This window comes from Natrix helvetica, assembly GCF_964273705.1.
Source record: "Natrix helvetica genome assembly, chromosome: 1".
Classification (NCBI taxonomy): domain Eukaryota; kingdom Metazoa; phylum Chordata; class Lepidosauria; order Squamata; family Natricidae; genus Natrix; species Natrix helvetica.
In genome coordinates, this window is record NC_138548.1 from 247,864,156 (window position 1) to 247,891,127 (window position 26,972).

A 26,972-nucleotide genomic window follows, 5' to 3' on the forward strand; every position below is an offset into this window, starting at 1 on the left:
CAGTGTAATTCTTTTTAGAATTTGTGTTGGTTGTGCTGTATTGGGTTGAGTGATCAGGGACTTTCTGATAAAGTTGTATGAATATCTATTTTGTTGGAATTCATGCTCTATTTCCTTTTTCTACTGTTCTGGGTTGCTGCAGTGTGTTTGAGCTCATCTACAGTAAATAAAGTCCTTATGGAGCTTCTCTTGTGGGAGGTTGGGTTGTTGCTTTAGTAGAGGAGCACCTGGTTAATATGGGAGGGTTCTCTGTCCACTTGTGTTTCCAGTTTCTGTAAGATCACTCCCACCAACACTGACAGGAAAGCCACTAGAATATAACACTGATAGCAAACAGCCCTCCTCACTAGGACTGACGATGTTACCTAGTTTAGATAATGAAACATTTGCAAGAAAACAAGCAAGCCCAACAAGACCAAGGGCCCATCATGAACACCCTTGAGCTACAAATATGCTCCTTTATCAGTACTATGTATGCCAATTTTGAGCAGATGGAGGACGGGCAAGATATGAACTGAAAAATAAATCTTTAAAATATCAACTGTCTCAGCACAATACCTTAAACTATCATTTGGTTTGCCTATTTGGTAGAGCTATCAGACCTTGGGTACAAAAGTCTGGATGACCATTAGATGGTGTGCGGCTGCTATCTGCTGAGTGTCAGGTTTGCAACAGAGAACTAGTGAGTCTGTCTTTATGGTCTACTGTGTTATATGAATCCAGCTACTGTGCTCTGCTTTATAAATTATGGATCTGGCTCACAGCTTTGGAATATTATCACTAGAATGTGCTGCACTTTAGATCCAAAGCCAAAATAATGCCTTGGAGTGGGTGTAGATGTGCATGCCACACCTGCTGGGGCTTCCTGAAGAGCACATGCTTGGACTGAAATTCTCTTTCCAAGTAATAGCACTTGTAAAGAACAATGCCCCAATTTAAAACAGTTTAGCATTCCATGTAACAATTCCATAAACAAGTCTTCTACCTCTATTTCGTTTATACTAGAAGAAAGAAAGAAAGAAAGAAAGAAAGAAAGAAAGAAAGAAAGAAAGAGAAAGGAAGGAAGGGAGAGAGAGGAAGGAAGGAAGGAAGAGAGAAAGAGAGAGAGAGAAATAGAGAGAGAGAGAAAGGAAGGAAGGGAGAGAGAGAGAGAGAAAGAGAGAGAAATAGAGAGAGAAATAGAGAGAGAGAGAGAAAGGGAGGAAGGGAAAGAAAGAAAGAAAGAAAGAAAGAAAGAAAGAAAGAAAGAAATAGAGAGAGAAAGGAAGGAAGGAATAAAAAAGAAAGAGAGAGAGAAATAGAGAAATATATATATAGAGAAAGAAATAGAGAGGGAAAGAGAGAAAAAGAGAGAGAGACAAAGAAAGGAAGGGAGAAAGAGAAATAGAGAGAGAGAGAGAGATAAAGGAAGGAAAGAAGAAAGAAAGAAAGAAAGAAAGAAAGAAAGAAAGAAAGAAAGAAAGAAAGAAAGAAAGAAAGAAAGAAAGAAAGAAAAAATGAGGATGTGAGCTTGCAAATTTACAGACACCCACCCTGCTCTCCCCAGACGAGAGTTTCCTATGGAGGCAGGGCATTTTCCACAGTCCCACCCAGCATTCTTTAACAGCTGCTGGAAATTGTTAGCACAATAGGAAATAGCTGATAGGAGGGGGTTGTTTGGAAACGTATCTTGTTTTTCTTCTTCTCTGATTTTTATTAGGCTAGAAAGTCCCAAACGCAGGAAAAAGAGGTGCTTGTTTTGGCAGTGAATCATGAGTCATGTGTGCAGAGGGATGCACATTTTGAACTACTGGTATGAGAGGCCAATTGCGCCAGGTCACCCACACACCAATTGCATGTGTACATAACAGAAGTTTCAAGGTTTCATGCTAGGGAATTTCCTTTTTTCCTTGGTTTTCTGAGTAGTTTTCTCTCCAAAGATTATTTCTTATTATTATAGAACTTCTGTAACTATATTATAGTAGTTAAAATAAGATTTGTAACTGCTCCAGGACAGTATGATACACAACATATTCTAATTCTGATTTGAAAATCTGATACCTCTTGCAAATCATCTTCTGCAATAAATTTACTAGACTACCTTACTAAACCGAAACAGAACTTTAAACAAGTACTTAAGGCCAATGGAACACAAACAGACTAGTGCTTTCTGGAACAAGGGAACTATTGTGTTTTAATGATATCTCATCCATTATGTATGAACATTATCTCATACATTATTTAAGAAGAAACAGTTAGAACAATTAATCTGTGGAACAACTTATCTCCAGAAGTTGTGAATGCTCCAGCACTGGAAGTTTTTAAGAAGAGATTGGACAACCATTTGTCTGAAGTGGTGCAGGGTTTCCTGCCTGAGCAGGGGATTGGACTAGAAGACCTCCAAGGTCCATTCCAATTCTCTTATTCTGTTATTCTGAATGTCTTTGCCCAGAGAAATACAACGTTAGGTATATAAACTCAGTTGAATCTGTGCTGGTTTTATACTTGAAGGGTGTTTTATGCAGAATCCTGAACAATCGATCCCTTCTCTAGCTACCATCATTACTGATACAATGCAGCAAAAGCTTTGCACGGCTTTGGGATAGTATAAACAGGCACACATCCATTCAGAAGTGCTAACAGCCATGCAGCAGAAAAACAGAACCTTTAGCCTTGCTTGTAGATCTCCTCTGAAGCAGAGACTTTGGGCTATGTCAAAGTCCTACAAATAGACCTAGCAATTTTGTCTGTTGGTGTGATTGCACTGGGGGAAACGAGCATGAACATAGGGAGTAGTCACAAAACATTCTGGGATAAAAGCAAAGTATTTTCATTGGTGTCCCATTCTGAGTGTGAGAACCATAATTTGAGTTCCAGAAACAAAGCACCCAATCTATTCTCTAATGCTCATGGTTTTATCTGAGGCAGTGACTGGAACTGTAGTTGTTTTGTAATCAAAATCTGTCAGCACAATGAATTATTTTATTGTTATGGTGAATTTAATACTCATCATTATTATCTGGAATTCATGCAAAGAACAACAAAAGGTACAAGAAACCACGTCAGGAATTTGATGTTAATTCAGCTACATAATATTGCTGACTATCTCAAGTTCAGAGGTCTCTTGTGCCTGCAGCACGGGATTTTGTATTCCAATCCCCTCCAAACAGCAGTGGTAATTGTTCTCTATAACCCTTCCATAATCTGATGGCTCCCAAATATGTTCGAATTGTATCTTCTAGATTACAGAAGACCGTGTTAAAGGAGTTCAAGAATTATCAAATGCGTCTGAGCTGAACCATTGCTGACTCCACAGTCTACTGTATTTCAGGAAGGATGGACAAGCTCTTGGGAAGGATGTGGTTCCAGCTGCTTCTGTTCTCCCTGCTTTTTATCTTGGGCCAAGGGAAGAAAAGTAAGTTCAAAAAGTAGAGTCTTCCCAATCCAGGCTGTTTGCAATTTTGGAAACATGCCTCTGCAGGCATCATAAAATCAATGGCACTCCTAAATGGCACTCCTTATATACTCTCAAAATTAAAAAGAAGTAAAACATTAGCATTTAAGATTAAATGTTACAAAGTAAAAAGGACTAACACCTCGTATATACAATTGTATGAAATGTCAGTGAATTCTATGAATTTCACATCTGGAAATTCGACGGCGACGACAATGATGATGATCAGCTGCACTAATATACAATTTTATGTGATTGTGCTCACTTTCTTAAAAATGGGAACCATATCAAATCTTTGTAAAAAATAATAATAACAACATTGATGCTGCAAATTTGAAAGGAAATTATGGTATGACCCCATTTTAGAACTAGCCTATTTCTAGACAATTATGTTCTAACTTGTTTGTTTGTTTGTTTGTTTGTTTCTAGTTAACCACTGTGTGGCTTCTAGGGCAAAAAGCTGCACTCAGTGCATCCGAGTGAGCAGCAACTGTACTTTTTGCATGGATGAGGTAAACGTTTTTCACAGTTATTACTGAGGATAGGATGATGTGATCTCAAACGCCGAGATTTGGCCATGATCCCTGTCCATTCAACCCTTCGATATTGATCTGTTTATTTTATTATTTAATTCCCTCCTCCTTCAATCTGGCAACATGAATTTCATGAGTTGCTTCTCAGTTTTAAGAACCAACAAAAATTTCTAAGCGTACTTTACTGTTTGATTATTCTCATTCCAGAACTTCAAAGGCATCCGTTGTGATTTGGAAAGTAATCTAAGGAGCTATGGCTGCCAAAACAACATAAAACTGAAGTCTGGAGAGTTATTAATAACAAAGGTAAGTAGAGGTACAGTGAAAGAATGATGGATATGAACATAAGAAAATCAATATATACCTGAATAATCTCCCAGAACAGCACAATGTAAAATTTGTCAATAAAAAAAATTAACTCTAGCTATTCTCAATGAAGTACTTTCTAATCAGTCAGAATGTTTTGTTCATTTAGTGCATAGGTGTCAAACTTGCCGCTTCACATTACGTCTCACAATGTTTTTCCCATTCTCAGAGCTGGGGTGGGCGTGGCCTGCATATGACACATCCGACCAACGGGCCGTCAGTTTGACAACCCCGATTTAGTGCAACCATTTGCAGGTAGTCCTTGACTCACAACCACAGTTGAGCCCAAAATTTCTGTTGCTAAGCAAGGCTGTTGTTAAATAGGTTTTGCTCCATCTTTTTTGCCATATTTGTTAAGCGAATCACCACAGTTGTTAAGTGAATCATGTGATTGCAAAGCAAACCTGGTTTCTCTCATTGACTTTTATTTGTTGGAAGCCTGTTGGAAAGGTTATAAATTGTGATCACATGACCCTAGGACAGTGGTGGGCAACCTTTTTTTTCAACTGAGCCAAATCTCGCCAAAACCACGATTGAAATTTATTTTGAGAGCCACATTTTTAAAACCGAAAATACATAGGATGGTACACTGTTTTTGGTTTCAATAAACTCTGGCATTTGAAGCACACAAGTCTTAAAGCTGTCAAGTTACAAGATCCTTGCATCCCTAACCCTTTAGGAAAAAAACCCCCAGGGGTGTTCAAACCTGACAGCTTTAAGACTTGTGGACTTCAACTCCCAGAATTCCTCCTCCAGTCATGTTGGCTCAGAAACTCTGGCATTGAAGCATGCAAGTCTTAAAGCTGTCAAGTTGCAAGACCCTTGCACCCCTAACCCTTTAGAAAAAAACCCCAGGGGTCTTCAAACCTGACAGCTTGAAGACTTGTGGACTTCAACTCCCAGAATTCTGAGAATTGAAGTCCACCAAGGGCATCAATCATATTAGCCCAGGGATCTGCAAAATTGGCTCTTAAGACTGGTGGACTTCAACTCCCAGAATTCTGAGAATTGAAGTCTACCAGTCTTAAAACAGCCAACTTTGCAGACCCCTGTGTTAGCCCAACGCCTGGTGCTGGGCCTTGCTCCCCCATTGGTGGAGCCCCAAGAAGCGAGGAGGGAGAAAAAGAGACGGAGGCCAAGGAGCTTCCCCCCCCCCAGCAAAAATCTAACCGGGGAGCCGGGCAGTAGCAAATTAGCCAATCATGTGAGGAAAGCGAGGTCTGACCGGGTGGGCAGCGAAACTCCAGGGCTCTCTGTTCTAATTCCCTGTGAAAACTGTTGCCTCTGAAGTGTTTGCTCTACTGTTTGAACCTTTAAGCGCCCCTTTCCCTTTTTTCTTTTCGACCCACAATGATTAGGGAGGATCCTGAAGTCGGGCGGGGACGAGAAGCGAGGAGAAAAAGAAACAGAGGCTAAGGAGCTTCCCCCCCGCCCCCTCCCAGCAAAAATCTAACCGGGGAGCCGGGCGGGCAGTAGCAAATTAGCCGATCACGCCATGTGGGCAGTAGCAAATTAACCGATCACGCAGCGTGATCGGCTAATTTGCTACTGCCCGCCCGGCTCCCCGGTTAGATTTTTGCTGGGAGGGGGCGGGGGGGAAGCTCCTTAGCCTCCGTTTCTTTTTCTGCCTCCTCGCTTCTCGTCCCCGCCCGACTTCAGGATCCTCCCTAATCATTGTGGGTCGAAAAGAAAAAAGGGAAAGGGGCGCTTGTTTTGAAGTGCCCGAGAGGAGGGAGGGGAGCGGGCGCCCGGCACACAGAAAAGCCGCATTAAAATGTGTAAAGAGCCGCATGTGGCTCGCGAGCCGCGGCTTGCCGACCACTGCCCTAGGACATAGCAACTGTCATACGTACACACCAGTTGGCAAGCACCCAAATTTTGATCATGTGACCATGGGAGATACTGCAACAGACATGAGCGTGAAAAGCAGGCATAAGTCACTTTTTTCAGTGCCATTGAAACTTCAAACAAACGGCTGTTAGTCGAGGACTACCTGTATAACTATACATTCAGTACGTTCAATCAATTTGTTATGATAGTTGTCTCTAAGTCTTTTCAGGATCCCCCATTATTTATAATCGATGTCTTTCCTGGCAGGATTTCAAAATTGATACCTCTTTGAGGAAAACACAAGTATCTCCTCAGCACATATCACTCAAACTGAGACCGGACGAGGAAGTAAACTTTGCCCTGCATGTGTTTGAGCCCATTGAATCTCCCGTGGACCTCTACATCCTTATGGATTTTTCATATTCCATGTCTGATGACTTGGACAACCTGAAACAAATGGGCCAGAACCTTGGTGAGACATTAAATTATCTCATTTTGAAAGCAGTGAGACATTTGTCAGTCAGTTAATTATCTGCAATTTTTCAAGGAAGCTGGCAAAAGGGAGGGAAACAAAATCTAAGACCAGCAGGTGGATTATATATGTGGTAGTTAAAAGCTGGCTTTTTTTCCCCTTGCAAACTTGATCTATTCCAGCTTCAGCATGGAATGTGTGACTGAAAAATCTACCCCCATTTTAACTGCTTCACCTGATTCTCCTTGGTTGTTTTTCATCATGGAGGTCCTCACATTCTATGCCTAGCTAGCAGGGGTGGGTTCTGGCTGCTACCACTTCCGGTTCACTCAGGGACGTGCCGCTCCCGCGTACATGCCTGATGTCCGCTACACTACACGCAGTACTGGAAAAAATTATCCTGTGCATGCACAGAAGCAAAAAACAAGATGGCGGTGCCTATGGCGCTGCTGATAGAACTGGTTCGGGGGCATGGCAGGCTGAGTTACTTTCTACTCAGTCGAACCAGTCCAAACCAGTAGGAACCCACCTCTGCTACCTAGATAATGGCTGCTAGGCAACTCTAGAAGAGAGGACAGGGCTGGGAGGCAGAGTTGAATGCATCATAAGTTTAGAGTTTTTGTGTTCCTACAAGTGCTTCCTGTATACCATCGACCATTGTCTGGCATCTATTTAGCGTTGAACTTTATGTATTATGTATACGCTTGAATAAATCTTCTATGCTGCCATCTTACAATTGGTCCTGATTCTTTGCCCCTGACAGCAACCAAGCTAATTTGAAACAGTATGCCAGGTTAAAGCTACTTAGCATTTGGATGGGTAATCACCAGGAAATAATGTAGCTACTACCAAGGAAACCAGTAAAACATCCAAAAAGAAAGCTATAAGAAATGCTTCTACATCGTTGCCAAATAACTACACGGGCTTATCCATGGTCATTAATAGTCAAACACAGCTCAAAGTGTTATTTGTGTTTTGTGCAAAGCACAAAACCAGAACTTACTCCTGATTTAGAGAACCTAAAATTAAGATAAAGCAGGGGGGGGGGGGAGAAAACCATAGAATGGAATGGAGTGATTAAAGTGAATAAATAGTTTATATATAGGTTTAACTTTTGGTAGGTTAAGGACAAATGCATTAAGTCCAACATTTTATAGGAGTAGCAAACTTTAAAAAATAAATACACTTGATAGTTGTTTTCTATTACAAAAATGAGTGCATTTAGGATATCCTAAGATAATTAGGACATATTGAGAGATTCACACTTGGATAATCTACAATTAAATTCACAAAGAATGGTGAAAACTTAGTAATTCATGTTCTAACCAAGGACCTAAGAATAATTAAGGTAGCATCTGAGGATTTGGGGTGTTCCAAGCGGTGTATTTTGTTTTTGTAAAATTAAAGGGTTCAAGTCCTATAAATTCAAATTTTCCAAATATTGAGAGAAACTTTTAGGTATTATTCCAAGAGCGCAAATCACAATTACGATACAGTAGCAACAAATTTATTTCTCCCTATGCATTCTTATATCTATGAACCCTAGTATTTTTCCAATATTGCCTTTTTCTCAATCCTAGCATTACCTGGTAAAGCAATATCATGAACAAGACTTTCTTATTCTTATTCTTATTCAAGTCATTGACTGCCTGGGCTAGTCCCTTCAGTTTTCTTGGCAATATTTTTTTTAAATAGTTTGCTATGGCTTGCTTCCTAGAACTGAAGAGAATGACTAGCCAAAATTACCCAGATGGCTTTGTGCTTAAAGTGCGATTAGAACTGATGATCTCGCACTTTCTAGCCTGGTGCCTTAACTACTATACCAAACTGACTCTTATTACCATAATACTAATAAATAATTCAAAAAACAAGAATGTATACTCAAATTGCATTAAGGTTCCCTCGTAATACACTTTGGTTTTCTCTACATGGTCATAACATCTCTCAGGATTGCTGTACATTTTAATTGATTTGAAGAGTGAATTATCTCACTTCATCCAACATATTATTCATAGTAACTGAAGTCCATCATGGGATTATAAGATTTAATCTAAAGTCCCCAAATATTTTCATCCTTTTTTTCTTCCTTTCTTCTACCCTGCTAGCAAATTTCTTGAGGGAGCTGACGGATGACTATACCATTGGTTTTGGCAAATTTGTGGACAAAGTTACAGCACCACAGACAGACATGAGGCGCTTGAAGTGAGTAGTAGTAATGAATCCATTAGGGTCACTTGGAAATGAACTATTCAGGATCTATAGCATTTTTTAAAATAAGGCTTTTATCTAATCTGTGATCATCTAGTACCATATTTCTTCCTCAGACCATGCTTCCTTACTTTCTTGCAAAATTCTATGTATACCCAAATTTTGTAGATATCAACTGTTGATAGATCTGCTCTCAGTCAGAATTCCTTTTTTTTTAATTCTGCTATCAATTGGCCAGTTGAATCCATTTCTTTCTGAGGACTTAGGATCAGTTTGATTAATCCCCCAATAAATCTTTTCTTTTATATCCTTTTTAAGAAGCATATAAAAGTCTCTGTGAAAATAGCTTCATTAAAGCTACCCTAAAATTATGCTTCTAAACATTTCACAAAGGGGCATATAACAATATTTTAACTGCCCCATGAATAGGCAGTTTGAGTAATTTGGCTCAGTCTTGTTGGAGCAAGTCCTGAGAACTACTTGAATGGAAGATGACTCATCCATTTGTAGAAAGGGACTCTTGTTTGGGGTAATTAGTTTTTTTCCCCATCACTTTGAGATGAAACTGAAGAAAATACCCAGGGAACCAAGTTTCCTCTTTTAAAGAAATCCTGGGATATTGTATGGAATTTTCTAGCAATTGGAAAAGGAACAGGAATGTTAATGTTTAGATCCCTTTTAGCCTATGTGCGCATGTGTGCATGCACATATGTGTATTTGTGTATTATGTTATAACCTTATAATATAAAAATGTGTTCCGTATTATCATGTGAATAAAAAATAATAATAACAGGAACAAATGGAACCATTCTGAGAAACTGAACCCAATGTATGGATTGGTGCACCAATGTCTCACTACTCAGAAGTAGGATACATACACATGAAGTAGTAATGTTAAGCCTCATTGTCCCCTACTACTATAAAATGTTTGCTTCTCACAACTTATTCTCATAACTCATTGGTGCTTTGGGCAGGTTTCTATATTGTGTTAAACCTTACAGCCTAATTTAGAAATAGCAATGGCTAGCTTGTATTTGCTGAATTTGTTTTAGTGTGAGATTTAAATGCAGTCTCTTTTTACTGTTTAAATAGAAACTGTTCTGCTCAGATTCGTTGCATTAAATATTGTGGTAAACAATAAGCTGCTTTGCAAGGGATCCTTGTTTAAGATTTCTGATCGTCAGGCTGGCAGTAGTTACCAATTAAAACTGTCTGTCCTTTTGCTTTCAGATTGCGGGAACCTTGGCCTAATGCTGATCCGCCTTTCTCTTTTAAGAATGTCATCCGTCTAACCAATGATATTAATAAATTCAGCCAGGAATTGATGAAGGAACGTATATCAGGGAACTTGGATGCTCCTGAAGGTGGCTTTGATGCTATATTGCAAACAGCTGTTTGCAAGGTAAACAGGGAGGAGTATACTGAAGATGGCATAGATATAGTGGTTCTCTATAAAAGATGAAAAAGGGACGTGGTGGTTGAGTGGCTAAGATGCTGAACTTGTTGATCAGGAAGGTCAGCAGTTCACCGGTTTGAATCCCTAGTGCTGTGTAATGGAGTGAGGTCCCGTTACTTGTCCCAGCTATTGCCAATCTAGCAGTTCGAAAGCATGTAAACATGCAAGTAGAAAAATTGGGACTACCTTTGGTGGGAAGGTAACAGCATTCTGTGCACCTTCAGTGTTTAGTCATGCTGGCCACATGACCAAGGAGACACCTTTGGACAGCGCTGGCTCTTCGGGTTTGAAACGGAGATGAGCACCGCCCCCTAGAGTCAGGAACGACTAGCACATAAGTGCAAGGAGAACCTCTACCATTACCTTATAATGAATAAAAACTACCGTAGCTGCATACCAAACTGGGAGAGCAGTAGAAAAATCTAGGCCAAATTTTTGCTTTGAAAAGCCACAGCTGGCTTTGTTTGCAGTTTGATAAGAAAATGGGTGAGCTTTGGAATTAGATATTGTGGAAACTGTTTATTTTATTTACTTATTTTTCACATTTTTGAACAATCCATCTCCCTCAGGGATCGTTGCTGTTATCAGGTTTTGCTATTATCAGCTCCTATCTGGAGTTGGGATATTATAGTCTGAATACCATCTAAACATCTTATGAAGGTCAGGGGAAAAACAAACTACCTAGTGTCTAATAACATTTGTAAATTTAGGGAGCTAAAGAGTTCATTGCTGAGGAGACAAGATAAACATGGAATTCCCAGATCTATGACATTGTTAGTTTTCTCAATTAACCTTGATATAGCTGCATTTGAAAGACATACCCAGTGGTTACTAACAATCCTGGAATAGCTGTTTATAGCATATTTCTCAAACGTTATCATGAACAGCCTTTCTTGGCTTCTGGCAGCTATTCCCACGCTCTAGTTATGTGATTCTTCCTGGCACATGGAAAAAGCAGACTTCAATTTTTATCTTTTTTTTAATGGGGATGATACCATTATTTAAAATGTGGATGCTTTGGTATTTTGGCGGTGGCGCAGTGGTTAGAGTGCAGTACTGCAGGCTACTTCTGCTGACTGCCGGCCGCCTTCAGTTTGGCAGATCGAATCTCACCAGGCTCAAGCTTGACTCAGCCTTCCATCCTTCCGAGGTCAGTAAAATGAGGACCCAGATTGTTTGGGGCAATAGGTTGACCCGGTAAACCGCTTAGAGAGGGCCGTAAAAGCACTGTGAAGTGGTATATAAGTCTAAGTGCTATTGCTATTGACTCAGCCTTCCATCCTTCCAAGGTGGGTAAAATAAGGACCCAGATTGTTGGGGGCAATAGGCTGACTCTGTAAACCGCTTAGAGAGGGCTGTAAAGCACTATGAAGCAGTATATAAGTCTAAGTGCTATTGCTATTTTTGATGAATTGGGGATTTTGTTGTTAACAGTTATGTGTGCTGCCCTTATTCTCTGCTGAGAATCAGCTAAACATTGTGCTGTAGTGGTTTCCTATAAAATTTAGAAACATGATTCAAGAGGGAAGGAGCTGCCAAAATGAGTCTCAGAGATGTGATTTGCCCACCTCCACTCTACATCTTAGACTTTCCTTACTCCCACAGGAAAATATTGGGTGGCGGAATGACAGCACTCACCTCCTGGTCTTCTCCACCGAGTCGGCCTTCCATTACGAAGCTGATGGCGCCAACGTCCTTGCTGGAATCCTAAGAAAGAACGATGAAAAATGCCATCTAACTCAAGCAGGGACTTACACCTTTGATACCAAGCAGGATTACCCCTCAGTGCCTACCCTTGTGCGCCTGCTGGGGCGGAGTAATATCATCCCTATTTTTGCTGTCACCAACCACTCCTATGATTACTATGAGGTAAAAGATGCCATTAAGCAGGAAAAATATGTGGACTTGGGAGTATAAAGGAACAACATGTGATGATATTTGGAGTTAATACTGGCCTATAGATATTTGCCCAGCAAAGGAACTATTTTTCTTTATTTTATTTTATGTATTTTTTATTTATTTTATTTATTTTATTTATTTTATTTATTTTATTTATTTTATTATTTTATTTATTTATTTATTTATTTTATTTTATTTATTTTATTTATTTTATTATTTATTTTATTTATTTTATTTATTTTATTTATTTTATTTATTTTATTTATTTTATTTATTTTATTTATTTTATTTATTTTATTTATTTTATTTATTTTATTTATTTTATTTATTTTATTTATTTTATTTATTTTATTTATTCCTAGGGCAAGAAGCTGAGTTTGCTTCCTATAAGATGATTTAGAGTTAAAACATTTTTTAAAATAGTAATTCTTCATTAGAAGAGAGTTCTTTCCATTTGCCCCCACAGAGTAGAAAGCACTCTTCTCCACATTTCCTGGCATCCAGAAAATCAGTTGAGAAATCACTAATTAATTTTGTGAGAAAGGAATAGTCTGATCCCTGCTAATTTGGTAGCCCAGGAAGTTGAAGATTGCTAGCAGAAACTCAGGAAAGAGAGGGGAGGGGAGGCTGAATTTTAATAGTTTAGAACCATGATGTTGGCACGCGGAGCCATTAGGGCACGTGAGGCGTTGCCCTGTCAGCTCCTGCACAGCTGATTTCGGCCTTCATTTTCGGCCGTTTTTCACTTTCCGGAGGCATGCACAGGGGAGAGTGCATGGGTCTGGCACACGCGCACAACCCCCTCCCCCAAGCTCCCCATGCTTTTGGCATGCAATGGCAAATAGGTTAGCCATCACTGGTTTAGAAGATGTATGTCAGTGTAGCAGCTGAATGCCTAACTTCAGGTATAGGCAATCCATGACCTACAGCCACAACTGAGCCCAAATTTTCTGTTGCCAAGCAAGACAGTTGTTAAGTGAGTTTTACCCCATTTTACCACTTTTCTTGCCACAGTTGTTCAGTGAATCATTTCAGTGCATTTAACTTCACAGTAAATCTGGCTCCCCCATTGACTTGCCTTGTGAGAAGATTGCAAATGGTGATCACATGACCGCAGGGCACTGCAACTATCATAAATACATGCCAGTTGCCAAGCAGTCAAATTTTGATCACATGGTTATGGGGATGCTGCAAAGTCATAATTGTGAAAAACTGGTCATAAGCCATTTTTTTCAGTGCTGTTGTAACTTTGAACAGCCATTAAATAAATGGTTGTAATTCAAGGGCTATCGGTATATATCTGAAGTATATATGTATGTATCAGTGGTGGGTTGCAATTTATTTTACTACTGGTTCGCTTGTGCATGTGCGATTGCACAACACTTCTGCGCATGCGCAGAAGGGTCCAGGCGAATGGGTGGAGCCCATGGGCGAACCGGTAGCAACCCACCTCTGGTATGTACCATATTTTTCAGAGTATAAGACGCACCAGAATATAAGACACAGCAAGGTTTTGAAGAGGCAAATTTTAAAAAAGGTTTTGCACTCTGCAAACCTCCCCAAAATGGCCCGTTTTTTGTAAAAAAAAAAAAGAGGGGGCATTTAGGAATCTTATAGAGTGCTCCTGGGAGCTGGGGGGGGGGTAAAACTGAGTAAAAAACAGGCCATTTTTTGCTCATTTCTGCCCTCCCCAGCCCCTAGGAGCTCTCTAACAGCTTCCTAGAGGCTCTGCATGGCCATTTTGGTGAAGGGGTGGGGCTTCAGGAGGCAAAAAATGCTGTATTCAGTGTATAAGACGCACCCAGATTTTCAGCCTCTTTTTTGAGGGAAAAGGGTGCGTCTTATACTCCCAAAAATACGGTATGTATGTATATACATACCGCCCCGAGTCCCTTCGGGGAGAGGGGGCGGTCTATAAATCCTGAAAAATTAAAATTAAAATATACTGGGTTTGGGAATGAAATGTCTTTGCAGTCTGTATCTTGCAATGCAGTGGAGACACCCAGTGGCTAACTAAATAATCCATGTTAGAGGTAACTCAAAGATAACTCTTCTTTTGCCTCATAAATCTTGATCAACGGATAGACCAAAACTGTATTATGTTATGACATCTAAGATTGGTCTGCATCTATCACCTCCATCCTATGGTGATAAAGTCTTCTGCTTTATTGCTTTTTGGATTGAAAAAAAGACATTTATGCCAGTAGCTTCAATTCTAGCTTGTCTCTTAGAACAATATCCTTCCATTCGCTTTCTTTAGACCATGGACAATGTTTTAAGGCTTTTTTTCTGCTGAAATATCAAGGAGAAGAATTGTATCTTTATCTCTTACTTCTGGTCCATTTTCTCTCTCTATGTCGTGCTACGTTTTATTTGTAGGAAAGAGAAGTGTGATTTGGAAAATTGTATTTTCTTTTTGTAAAGCAACTAGTAGTTTCTTAGATGATGAAAAAGCCTAGGACCTAGGGGAAAGGCTAAATAACCCAGCCTTCCTATTGTACTGTGAATATGTCTAGGCTAATCTTTTCTTTCTCTGTGCCAGGGGTGTCAAACTCCTGCCGTCACATTGTCGTCACGTGAGGTATCACAGCTTTCCCCCCCTTCGCTAAAATGGGGATGGGCGTGGCCAGTGCATGGCACATCTGGCCCATGGCCCATAAGTTTGACACCCCTGCTCTATGCACTCCTCAAGATGAATTGGAGGAATTTTACTCAGAAATCAAGCTCTTATTAGAAGGAGTTTGAACTGAAGGTGAACAGAGTCTACCCAATGAATTTTTGTCATTCACTTTAAAAGGATAAGTCATTGTATTTGCACACTTCAGTAAAGGCTAAAGGAAAATGTTACATTAGAATTTAAGCAGTGGTGGGATTCAATTTTTTTTACTACCGGTTCTGTGGCCGTGGCTTTGTGGGCGTGTCAGGGGAAGGATACTGCAAAAACCCCATTCCCTCCACACTCCTGGGGGAAGGTTACTGCAAAATCCCCATTCCCTCCCCACCCCGCTAACCTGCTTTCCAGATCCGTTCTCTTGTTCAGGGCAACAAAAGAAGATCGGCTGGGAGGCAGCGGGGGCGGGGCCAGCCTATTTGGCGGTTCTCTGAACTACTCAACATTTCTACTACCGGTTCTCCAGAACCTGTCAGAACTAATTGAATACAACCTCTGAATCCAGGAAAATAAATCAGAGGAAAATTTTGCAGCATTGTAACTGGAGTTTTGTCTTTCTCTGCAGTTAGCCATAATAACAATAGCACAATAAGAATAACTCTTCTGTGTGCTTAGTTTTCTAAATACTTTCCTTGTCTTTTTTACTCATTTTGTGCTTACAGTATTAAATTGTTGTATTATAATTAATAAATATTACTTTTTATTAGAAATTGCACAAATATTTTCCAATTTCTGAAATTGGGAGGCTTCAAGAAGATTCTTCTAACATTGTGGAATTGATCCGTATGGCTTTTGAGGTAAGAAGCAATGTCTGGTATTTTATGCTGTTACTTCTTGAGATAACCTAATTCTCTTATAATTCCATGCATTTCATTCTTGCAGTTATTTCTTGGATCAGCTCTTATTTCAGTCAATTCATAAAGTATTTTCAGGCAGGTAGGAATTAGATAATATAAATCAGGGATATAAAAAACTACATATCTCAAAAAGGTGGCCCATGGTGTTGTACAAAGTACCTATGATTAAAAAATATAGGCTCTTAGTTGTATTCAGGATTGGTGCAGGAGTGGGCTTCAAAAATTTTAGCAAGGGGTTCTCTGCTCGGTGGCTGGGTGGCATGACCATGGTGGGCGTGGCCTAGTCAGCCTCCTGCACCATGGAGGGGGGGTTGTCCTCCCCTTTCCGAACTTCCGGTAGGCCCGTTTTTTGCCTTCCCCGAGGCTCCGCGCGCGCCCTGCATTTACCTACATCCAAAACAGGCCGCGTGGGGACTCCTGGAAGGGGAGGGGTGGGGTGGGTGAGGCCAGCCAGGAGTGGGATTTGGGGGTTCTCCAAACTGCACAGAATCTTAGCTAGAGGTTCTCCCGAACCCCTGTGAACCCCCAGTAGCCCATCTCTGGATTGGTGGGGATTAAAGGACAAAATCTTGCAGATAAATTCCCAGTTTTTAAATAATTATTAATGATTAACAATGTTTATAAAGCACCTCAATCTATGCAACTCTGGATAGTTTCTCTCAGCAAATGAATATAACATGGCTATCTCCTTCCCTAAAATCAGAATTTCAAATAATAATTGAAGAACAATAACAGAAATAATATACATGTGTACTAAAATATTCTTTTGGAATAAACTTGTATTGAGGGTCTTCCTAAATCTATAGAGGGAAGGGACCAATTGTACCTTCAGGGAAGCGTGTTCCATAAAGTGGGGACTACCACTGAGAAGATCTTTTTCCTGGTTCAGTCCCATTAACGCAGAGAAGTCCCTCTCTCAGTGTGCATACCAAATGGTCAGAATCACGCTTAGCAAGGCATTTCCTGATAAGTCCCTGTGCAAAGGTTGGATATTGCTGATCAACTTCAGTAACTCAAATTATGAAATCAGTGGCCTGAATCCATTGCAGTTCTGTATGTTTTCTTTCCCTTTTCTTTCCCAGCGCATTCGTTCCAAGATGAACATTCAAGCTTATGATACCCCAAAAGCCATGAAAACTCAAATATCACACTCAAAAAGTGAACAAATAGAGTCTGGTTCATTCCGTATTGTTCGAGGTGAAGTGGTAAGCTTTCTATTTTGCATTTCTATCTCTTCATGATTTACAGTTAAAAACAAACAACATGAAGAAAACTCTTGATTTTGGAAAGGCACTTACATCTTTTGAGCTACAGCTCGTACATTTGCATAACTTGAGGCAACAGGGGGGAAACTGGAAGCTAGTGCAGTTCCTGAACCACTTTTATTTTTTGCAGCATTTCAAGATTGCACTTCCAAAATTCACTGACAGATTCAAAGTGCAATTTCCTCCCAAATCCCACATATACTAAATATGTGTTTAATTTTCCATTATATCTGGGAGAACTAAAGAGCCACCATGAGTGAGATATTGGACAGCACTACTTGGTCTGTTGTGTGGATGTTTGGGTGGTTTAGGGGTGGGGAATTTTTTGGGTGGGTGGGGGTGTGTTTGGGGATTGTTATGTGCTTTGGGCCTGGTCCCTGGGTGTTATGTGAATGTCGTTGTATGTGTATAATATGTATATATGTACAATGACAATAAAGTAACCTAATCAGCAAATTCTATCCCAGAAATCTGAACATTTAAAACAAACAAACAAATGAAATGTGTCTCCACTAGTGCAACATCATGATATCAGTGCCCATCCCTGTGATTCCCAGCTGCTGAGGATATCCCTGCTCAAAAGAACACCCTCTGGCTGTAAACAAATTGCACACCTTGAGCTAAATTGAACAAATGAGAGCAGTCTGTATCTCATATCCTCTTCTCAGGTTGAGCCACCATGTAACGGATTTCAGGGAAGCCTCCAGAGGGAGAAAAATGCCCCTATGGGCAACCTGGATGTTCAAGAATGGACTTCTGGATTGCCCGTAGGGCTGTTTTCTGAGGAAAGCCTCCTGAAGCCTTCAGAGGGAGAAAATGGCCCAACACGCAAACCAGAAGTCCGTTCCCGAACTTCCAGTTTGTGTGTTGCATTTTTTTGCCCTCCGGAGGTTTCCCTGAAGGCAAGAAATGGCTAAAAATGAAGGCCAAAATCAGCTGAGCAGTGTGCACATGCATGCTGGAGCTGATAGGGCAACACCTTGCATGCCCTAAGAAATGGCTCTGCATGCCGCCTGTGGCACACGTGTCATAGGTTCGCCATCACGGATGTAACCTGTTGTTCCCTGGATCCCTATTGAAGATTCCGGATTTGCATTACTTTTTGATAAATTATAAATCAAATTTATTCCATAGTAACTGTGACAGTAAATAAACCCAGTTTCAGTGCTATGCCAGTGGGTTTTAAAGTGTTGGTAACTGGCTGTTTAGGCCAAGAACAAAGGAAGCAATACAAAGACACATTGAAAGCCTCTTTCAAATCCCTGGAAATTGGCACCACCTCCTGGGAAACCCTGACACAAGATCGATCGACATGGCGCATGTTGATTCAACAAGGCTGCCAGACATTTGAAAGCAGAAGGACAACTATAGCACAAGAGAAGCAAGCACTCCGCAAAGCCAGAGCTGCAAATGCTGCAACAATGGTGCCCACACATGTCTGCCCGACATGAGGCAGAACATTCTGTGTCTGTACAGGCCTTACCAGCCACCTGGTGAACATCATTCCTCCATCCTAGCTGTACTTGAGGGGCTGGGAGGGAAAGCAGCTAGTAAGAATAGTCTTGGAAATTGTACTTCTTGCATCCTCTTTTCAAATTCAAGAGAGGAATTTCATCCCTTCATTCAGCTTTTGAACTAATTCAGGTGGAAAGAATCTACTAGTTACTTTGGATTTTGATTCCTATTGGTCCTCAATTAGCCGTGCTAAAAATAAAGAACTTTGCAGTAATAAAACAAACTATCCAGTGAATGTCAGGACCCTCAATAGATCTGTCTCTAGTCTTTCAGTTCTCATATTTGTGGATAAAGTTGCTTCTTTTTCTAAATGAATCCAGAAAAAACACAGGCTTCTCTCTTCTCTCCAGGCAACATTTAATGTGAATTTGAAAGCTAAGAACTTCGCTGACAAGCATGTCTGTGATCTGCCAGAGAAGGAACGGAAAGGTATTATCCACATTAAGCCCTCCTCTTTCAGTGACAAAGTAGAGATTGATGCCTCAATTCTCTGCGACACCTGCTCCTGTGAAAAGGTAGGTTGTTGTTTCCTCCTCTTTGATTTGCAGTTCCAAGAATTGTTCTAGACTTGGATACAAGAAATTTAACCCTGGTCTGATCAATTTTTACTAATAGAAATTGTAAGCTTAAAGGATGTTCTGTGTCTAGAATGAGATCCAATATTGTCTTTTTGCTTGTTGCAGACTCAGGAGGTTAAATCATCAAAGTGCAGTTACAATGGAAATTTTGTCTGCGGACAATGTGTGTGCAATCCAGGCTGGCAAGTATCACAATTAGGTTTTTCTTTCAGTGTGGGGCCCATTGTCTTTCCTGTCAGAAAGGTTATGCCTTTCTTCTCAAAGAACAAGAAGTAGATGAATTGGAGAAACTGATAGGAGGGTTGATTCTCTTCTTGCCCCTCAAAAAGTTTTTTTTCATACTTTACATCAACAATTCTCAACCTGTGGGCCCGGACCCCTTTGGGGGTCGAATGACCCTTTCACAGAGGTCGCCTAAGACCATCGGAAAATTGCAAAATTACAGATATGAAGTAGCAATGAAAATAATTTTGTGGTTGGGGGTCACCACAACATGAGGAACTGTATTGCGGCATTGGGAAGGTTGAGAAGCACTGCTTTAAATAGTGTCCACATATATATTTATATGTATATATTTACATATTTATATAAACATATCTATATGTTTATATATAGATATAAACATATATGTTTACATATATACGTATATAAGCATATCAAACATATACATATATGCTTGATATGCTTAATATTTATTTTATAATAATCCACATGATTATATATACACAGACACAGAGTATATACCTATTATTTATTCAATTTACATGTTGTGCATTGAACTCTTGGTGGTTCACAGCAATTATAAGCAAATAATAATAATAATAATAATAATAATAATAATAATAATAATAATAACAACAACAACAACAACAACAACAACAATCAAGGCCATAAACACCTGGGCAATACCAGTTATAAGATACACAGCTGGTATAGTTAACTGGACACAAGCTGATTTGGACATTTTGGACCGAAAAACCAGGAAACTAATGACAATGCACTACAGTTTACATCCACGCGGTGACACTGATCGACTATACCTACCCCGAAAATCAGGTGGCAGAGGATTATTACAAGTGAAGCAAATAGTTGAAGAAGAAAAACATGCGCTGGCTGATTATTTAAAAGAAAGTCAAGAACATCTATTAATCGAAGTAAAGAACAAAAATCTATTGAAGGCCCAACAGACGAAACAAGAATACAGAAAAGATGTGATAAAATTAAGAATGGAGAGTTGGCAGAACAAAGCATTGCATGGCCAATTTCTGGAAAACATAAAAGATAAAGTGGACAGTGAAAAAACTTGGTTATGGTTAACAACAGGTACATTAAAGAAAGAAACAGAGTCACTAATCCTGGCTGCGCAAGAACAAGCTATCCGCACAAATGCCATTAAGGCCAAAATCGAAAAATCCTCTGATGATGCCAAATGTAGACTTTGCAAAGAGGCTGATGAAACTGTTGACCACATACTCAGCTGCTGTAAAAAAATCGCGCAGACTGACTATAAAATGCGGCACAATTCAGTGGCACAAATGATCCACTGGAATTTGTGCAAAAATTATAATATTAAAACAGCAACAAACTGGTGGGAACATAAGCCTGAAAAAGTCGTCGAGGGTCAGATGGTCAAGATCTTGTGGGATTTTCGCATACAAACGGATAAAATACTGGCGCATAATACACCAGACATCACACTGGTTGAGAAAAATAAGGTTACAATCATAGACATCGCAATATCAGGTGATAGCAGGGTCGCCGAGAAGGAATATGAAAAAATCACGAAATACCATGACTTAAAAATCGAAATCCAACGATTATGGCACAAACCAGCAGTGGTAGTTCCAGTGGTAATCGGCACAGTGGGTGCTATTCCAAAAGCATTGGAATTGCATTTAAAACAGTTAAAAATTGACAAAATCACCATCAGTCAAATGCAAAAGGTCGCACTGCTTGGATCTGCACACATATTACGAAAATATGTTACGACATCCTAGGCCCCTGGGTGGGGCTCGACTAGTAATTAATGCCAAATCCGGTGAAACAACTGGCCGCTGTGATACAATTCTGTTGATGCAATAATAATAATAATAATAATAATAATAATAATAATAATAATAATAATAATAATAATAATAATAATAATAATAATAATAATGGCGCATAATACACCAGACATCACACTGGTTGAGAAAAATAAGGTTACAATCATAGACATCGCAATACCAGGTGATAGCAGGGTCGCTGAGAAGGAATATGAAAAAATTGCGAAATACCAGGACTTAAAAATTGAAATCCAACGATTATGGCACAAACCAGCAGTGGTAATTCCAGTGGTAATCGGCACACTGGGTGCTATTCCAAAAGCACTGGAATTACATTTAAAACAGTTAAAAATTGACAAAATCACCATCAGTCAAATGCAAAAGGCCGCACTGCTTGGATCCGCACACATATTACGAAAATATGTTATGACGTCCTAGGCCCCTGGGTGGGGCCCGACTAGTAATTAATGCCAAATCCGGCGAAACAACTGGCCGCTGTGATACAATTCTGCTGATGCAACAACAACAACAACAACAACAACAACAATAATAATAATATTATAATAATAATAATAAACAAATAAACAACCATGCTAAAACCATTATTACATTGTTCAAACATGAAGTATAAATCCGTCTGCTGGTCAATATGAGTAATATATCCCATTTAATATAATCATTGGAAAGGCTCATTACTATCATCTGACACAAAGGAACGGTGGCACTGCCATGTCTAGGACAGCCTTCCTTTTCCTAAAGACCAGAAGGGTAGGAGGCCAATCTATTCAATCTATATCCCAGTATATACTGTATGTCAGGCCTGTGAATTCACATCCCAGTAAAGGTTTGAACACATGTAGAAGATAGAATATATGGAGTAAGCAACATATAATAGCCAGTTTGTTGTAGTGGCTAGGGATCAGACTAGAAACTGGGAGACTGGGAGTTCTAGTCTTGCCTTAGGTATGAGGCCAGCTAGGTAACCTTGGGCCTGTCACTTTCTCTCAGCTCTAAGAAGGAGGCAATGGCAAACCAATTCTGAAAAACTTTGCCAAGACAACTGCAGGGACTTGTCTGGGTAGTCTCTAAGAACTGGACACTATGAAACGTAGGGTGGGGGGGGGGAGGTGGCTATATGAAAGCTGCCTATGCCTGGTAAGTCCCATATAAGAGTGAAACTAATCAAATAACATCTGCTAAGACAGTAACAAATATAGCAATTTATAAAGCACTTTATGCTATTTCTCAAAAATGAAACCAGACTCTGCCAATAGTCAAATAGCCTAAATGGTTTGGGCCCCTGTTTAGCTGTACAAGATGTTATATCTATGCATCTCATGGCCGTTCTCACACTTGACTTCCCCTCACTTTGACAGGCAAGGGGACCAGTGTAATTGCTCAACAACCTCCTCTACTGATACTGAAGCCTGCACATACCCTGGACATAAAGAACCCTGTTCTGGCAAAGGCGAATGCCTTTGTGGGGTCTGTCAATGTTATTCTGAAGAAGATCTCACCCAGCGTTATGAAGGACAGTATTGTGAATTCGACAACTTGCAGTGTTCCCGCACTTCCGGATTCCTCTGCAATGGTAAATCTTTGGGGAGGGCAAATTATTGCTTACTCTGCCCTTAGTTCATTGAGAGACAGCCTTGTTAACTACTACCTGACAATTCATGGAGAGGTCAGCAATACTGGAGTAACTTTGGCCAACTTGCGGATCTCTGGTGGTAGCCCTCGACCCTCGAAGAAGACTGATTTTGAGGGCATGCCCCATTGTTGATGAAGGTTTAGAACAGGGGTGGGCTCCAGCTTCTTTTACTGCTGGTTTGCGCAGTAAACAAAATGCGCAGAAGCAAAAAACAAGATGGCAGCGCCTATGGCGCCACCGATAGAATCAGTTCGGGTGCGTGTCTGGCCGAGTTACTACCTACTCGACCAAACCGGTCTGAATCGGTAGGAACCCACCTATGGTTAAGAACAGCTTTCCCAGATGATGCATCCCAGGATAAAGTTTAGAATATCTAGAGATATTCTGGATATCTCTAGAATAGTGAACAGTAAACTTTTTCTTCTGGGTCAGACCATGTGTATTTATGGAGTGCGCAACTGACTGAAAATATTAATAAGAGGAAACACCAGAATTCTAATAGAGATTGCAAGAATGCAAGTTGCGCAATCACTTTAGAATTCCCCCTGGCTAGTCATTTTCATTCAACTCATCCTATCTCACAATTTAGGAATGATTAATTGATTATGTGCTATCAAAGCATTGACAACTCTCAGTGATCACTTATATAGATCTTTCCCATTTGGGTAAGGAATAACTGTATGCATATTGCTTTGAGCTCCTTAGAAGAAATGTGAGATACAATTATGGCAAATAGACAGTTGGCCCCAGTTGCGTTCTTGCCCAAACTGAAATCCTAGTTGTGTATAGAAAGGTTTTGAATGTCCATACGTTTTTTTTAGGGATTTTAGAGTACATCAGGCACATGCACAAACGCTAACACAGAGGGGGGGAAAGATGTTTGATTCAAGCATTCTCTTTGTTCTAATCTGTCACCTTTGCTTAGTTTAGCTATAGAGATGTTGTGGTCCGCTGGTGGCCTGTGGAGCTGGCAGCAGAGTCGGACAGCGAGGAGGTTGGGGAGGAACATGGGCCACTCCTGGAGTCTGGGGAAGGCTCAGAAGAGGGCTCTGTGTTGGAGGCAGAGAGGGATCTAGGGCCTTCCGGGAGTTATGTGCTTTCCTCCGGAGCCTCCAGAGTGATGCAGAGGAACAGTGTACAGTGTTCCCATTGTATGCATGGGCAGAGCTGCCAGAAGGCAAGAGCAGTTAAGACAGAAGGGATGACTTGGGAGTAACACTTGGAGGTGATTGGCCCCTTCCATAGAACATAAAGGAGGAGCAAAGACACATGAGCCTTTGCAGGAAGCAACTTGGTTCATGCTGGTCAGTTTACCTTCTGAAGCTCTGTTTTGACTCTTTGCTCCATGTGGCCTTGCCAAGCTAATTACCAATTAAGGCTTTGGCAGTGTTTCAAAGAAGGTAAAGGTGGCTGCTTATCAGTCTTAACTATTTGGGACTCATTATGGGCTGTGAATGAACATAATTCAAGCCTTTGAAATAAAAAGAGGGTTTTGGGGACTAAGCATGTGCTTTTTACTGTATCGGGAAGCGTAGGTCAGAACAAGAGATATGTATCACATTCCTTTGTGAACTGCCCCTGCACTGCTAATAGAAGAGTTAAGACTTCATTAAAAATAGAAACATAAAAGCAGACCTGCTATGTGGGTAAGTTGGCTCAAAATGTCTTTGCGCTGATGCTATTTGTCTCTCTACAGACCGGGGACGTTGCTATATGGGCCAGTGTGTATGTGCACCTGGTTGGGAAGGCTCCGGCTGTGAGTGTCCCACAAGCAACGAAACCTGTGTCGGCAGCAATGGGGTAAGTAAATTGCCCATCCAGAAGAGCTATCATGAAGAGGTCATGAAGAGAAAATAAAAGTGGCCTACTGGTTATTCCCCACATACATACACACACACACAATCCAGTGTTGGATGCAGAAAGTGTTTAATATGATAGTTCATGTGAAAATCTGCCAACATATAGTTATTACAAACTGGGTAAATTAGAGATGAAATCCAGTATTGTCAATTGAGCTTAAAAGGAATTATTGATCTTATTAGATCTCTAGTGAGGTATTGGCTGCTAGACAGTTGATCTTACTGCTGTTTATGTAATCTGTGATCCTTAAATACCTTCTCTTTTAAATATTCCCTGGTAATGAAAAAAGATCTGTCTCAAACATCAGGTATAGCCTTCTGTTACCTCAATGTGTGCAGTGAAGAAAAAACTAAACAGTTACTTTGCTCTCTTGTAGCTGATTTGTAATGGACAGGGGAGGTGTGAATGTGGTAGATGCCTCTGTAATTACCCCACTGCCCATGCTGATCCCACCTGTGAATTTGGATTCTTGGTAAGTGCATGAAAGTGCATATTTGTTAAGCAAATGACTATGACTATTAATACTGTTGCTGTATTGTAGTAGGAAAAAAATGGTACAAGTACGTATATGTTGTTTGTGTTCCTTTTTCTGAACCGCCTTGCCTTTTCATAACGCATTTTTGTTGTAGGCAGCATCCATAGGCGAATATTAATCTGTACAAATATAACCACAAAAGCTCCTTTTCATCTGTCAATATTAACTCTTCCTGGATTCAGGAATAACTGTTCCTATCCTTTCTTACAATAATCAATTCATTAAACAATCAATCATAACAATAAAATTTAAAGAATATCTACAGAAGCAGATACACGTGTTTTGACAAAATAAACTATGCAGCTTATTCAGTGGCGGATTAAGGCTCACTGGTGCCCTAAGCACTGACAAATCTTTGTGCCTCTCCTTTGTACATACTGTACAAATCTTCATTGGTGTTTTTTTCTTTCTCAACTTTGTGGTGCCCCCTTTGGGCTTGATACCGTAAGCACGTGCTTAGTCTGCTTAATGGTTAATTCACCACTGAGCTTATTTTTGAGTGGTGAGAAACTAGGGTTGCCGGTACTTACTGGAGGTTCAGTTGTTTTTGAAGGAGGCACTTCAGTGATACAAAGTGTATTTTAATATATATAAGAATAGAAGTTCATATTATTAATTCCCCAGCAGAATCAAGTTCCCTGTTAGATTGCTTGGGGAATCTTTCTTTTTTCAGAAGGCTTTATCTCCTGTCTTCCAGTTCCCAATCATAATGGCATTTTTTTTCCCTATGGGAGATTTCCTCACTCACCCCTTCTTCTCCACTGCCTTCATTCACAAAACTGCATCTCACAGGGTAGAGTGTTACGTACAAGGGGCATGTATTGTCCTTTCTGATCAGTGGTGGTTGCTAACCGGTTTATTACTGATTCGCTCGTGCTTGCGCGTGCATGTGTAACACCTCTGTGCATGCGCAGAAGCATCCGGGCAGGTGGGCAGATCCTCCCGCCACCGCCACTACCAGTTCAGCCCAATCGGGAGCAACCCACCTCTGTTTCTGATGCTTTCTATGTGATATCCATGGAATGCTTTTCATGCTTTTAAGTCGCCCAGAGATGCTTCAAAGCAAGATGGGCAGCAAATAAATGTAATAAATACATACATATCCATTTCTCCACTCCTCACTATCTTTTGTGCTCAGCACTTATCTGGAAGTGAAGATTTTGCCTGCCTTCTCATGCTCTTTCCCTCGTGTCTAGGCTTTCCAGCAAGCATGTGAGGAAGAATTCCGAAGTTGTGTCCAGTGTCAGGTTTGGGGCACTGGAGAGAAGAAGGCACAGAAATGTTCAAACTGCAATTTCAAGATTGAGTTGGTGGATGAAATAAATCAAGGTGGTGTAGTTCTTCAACTGCCCAGTTTCATATTCAAATGCAAACCAAACTGTTGTGGCCCGCCAGCGGCCAGTGGAGCTGGCAGCAGATTCAGGCAGTGAGGAGGTTGGGGAGGAACATGGGCCAGTCCTGGAGTCTGGGGAAAGCTCTGATGAGGGCTCTGTGTCGGAGACAGAGGAGGGGCCAGGGCCGTATGTCAGTTATCAGTTGCCTTCAGAGTCAGATATCAGTGAGGCAGAAGAACAGCTGGAGCCTGTTCCAGTGTGTGCAGGCTCAGAGTTGCCAGACGAAGGGAACAGCTAAAGAACAGGGGTCGACATTGGTCACAGGTGGACGATGAATGGCCCCTCCCAGTGGAAATAAAAGAGGAACAAAAGGGGAGTGGAGTTTGCAGGAGACAATTAGTTTGCTTAATTGGTTCGTGAGTCTCCAAGACTCCTTGCCAGGTTTTGCAGATATCAGTCTGGCA

The 26,972-nt window shown here is 40.5% G+C and overlaps 1 protein-coding gene across 6 annotated transcripts in view; it reads left to right on the forward strand.

The window, feature by feature from the left end:
- The window catches only part of ITGB4 (integrin subunit beta 4), an 87,304-nt gene that overhangs the window by 20,955 nt on the left and 39,377 nt on the right, over positions 1-26,972 (forward strand). For 5 of the 6 annotated variants that reach the window (XM_081954163.1, XM_081954160.1, XM_081954164.1 and 2 more), the window contains 15 exons: positions 3,222-3,394; positions 3,863-3,945; positions 4,174-4,272; positions 6,430-6,634; positions 8,740-8,836; positions 10,073-10,244; positions 11,904-12,167; positions 15,576-15,665; positions 16,808-16,930; positions 18,856-19,020; positions 19,189-19,265; positions 22,505-22,719; positions 24,476-24,579; positions 25,016-25,111; positions 26,371-26,503. In XM_081954163.1, coding sequence (XP_081810289.1) covers positions 3,316-3,394; positions 3,863-3,945; positions 4,174-4,272; positions 6,430-6,634; positions 8,740-8,836; positions 10,073-10,244; positions 11,904-12,167; positions 15,576-15,665; positions 16,808-16,930; positions 18,856-19,020; positions 19,189-19,265; positions 22,505-22,719; positions 24,476-24,579; positions 25,016-25,111; positions 26,371-26,503 — 2,002 coding nt within the window. In that variant the 5' untranslated portion in view covers positions 3,222-3,315. The remainder of the gene's footprint in view (positions 1-3,221; positions 3,395-3,862; positions 3,946-4,173; positions 4,273-6,429; positions 6,635-8,739; positions 8,837-10,072; positions 10,245-11,903; positions 12,168-15,575; positions 15,666-16,807; positions 16,931-18,855; positions 19,021-19,188; positions 19,266-22,504; positions 22,720-24,475; positions 24,580-25,015; positions 25,112-26,370; positions 26,504-26,972) is intronic. The other variant, XM_081954162.1, reaches the window with a different exon arrangement.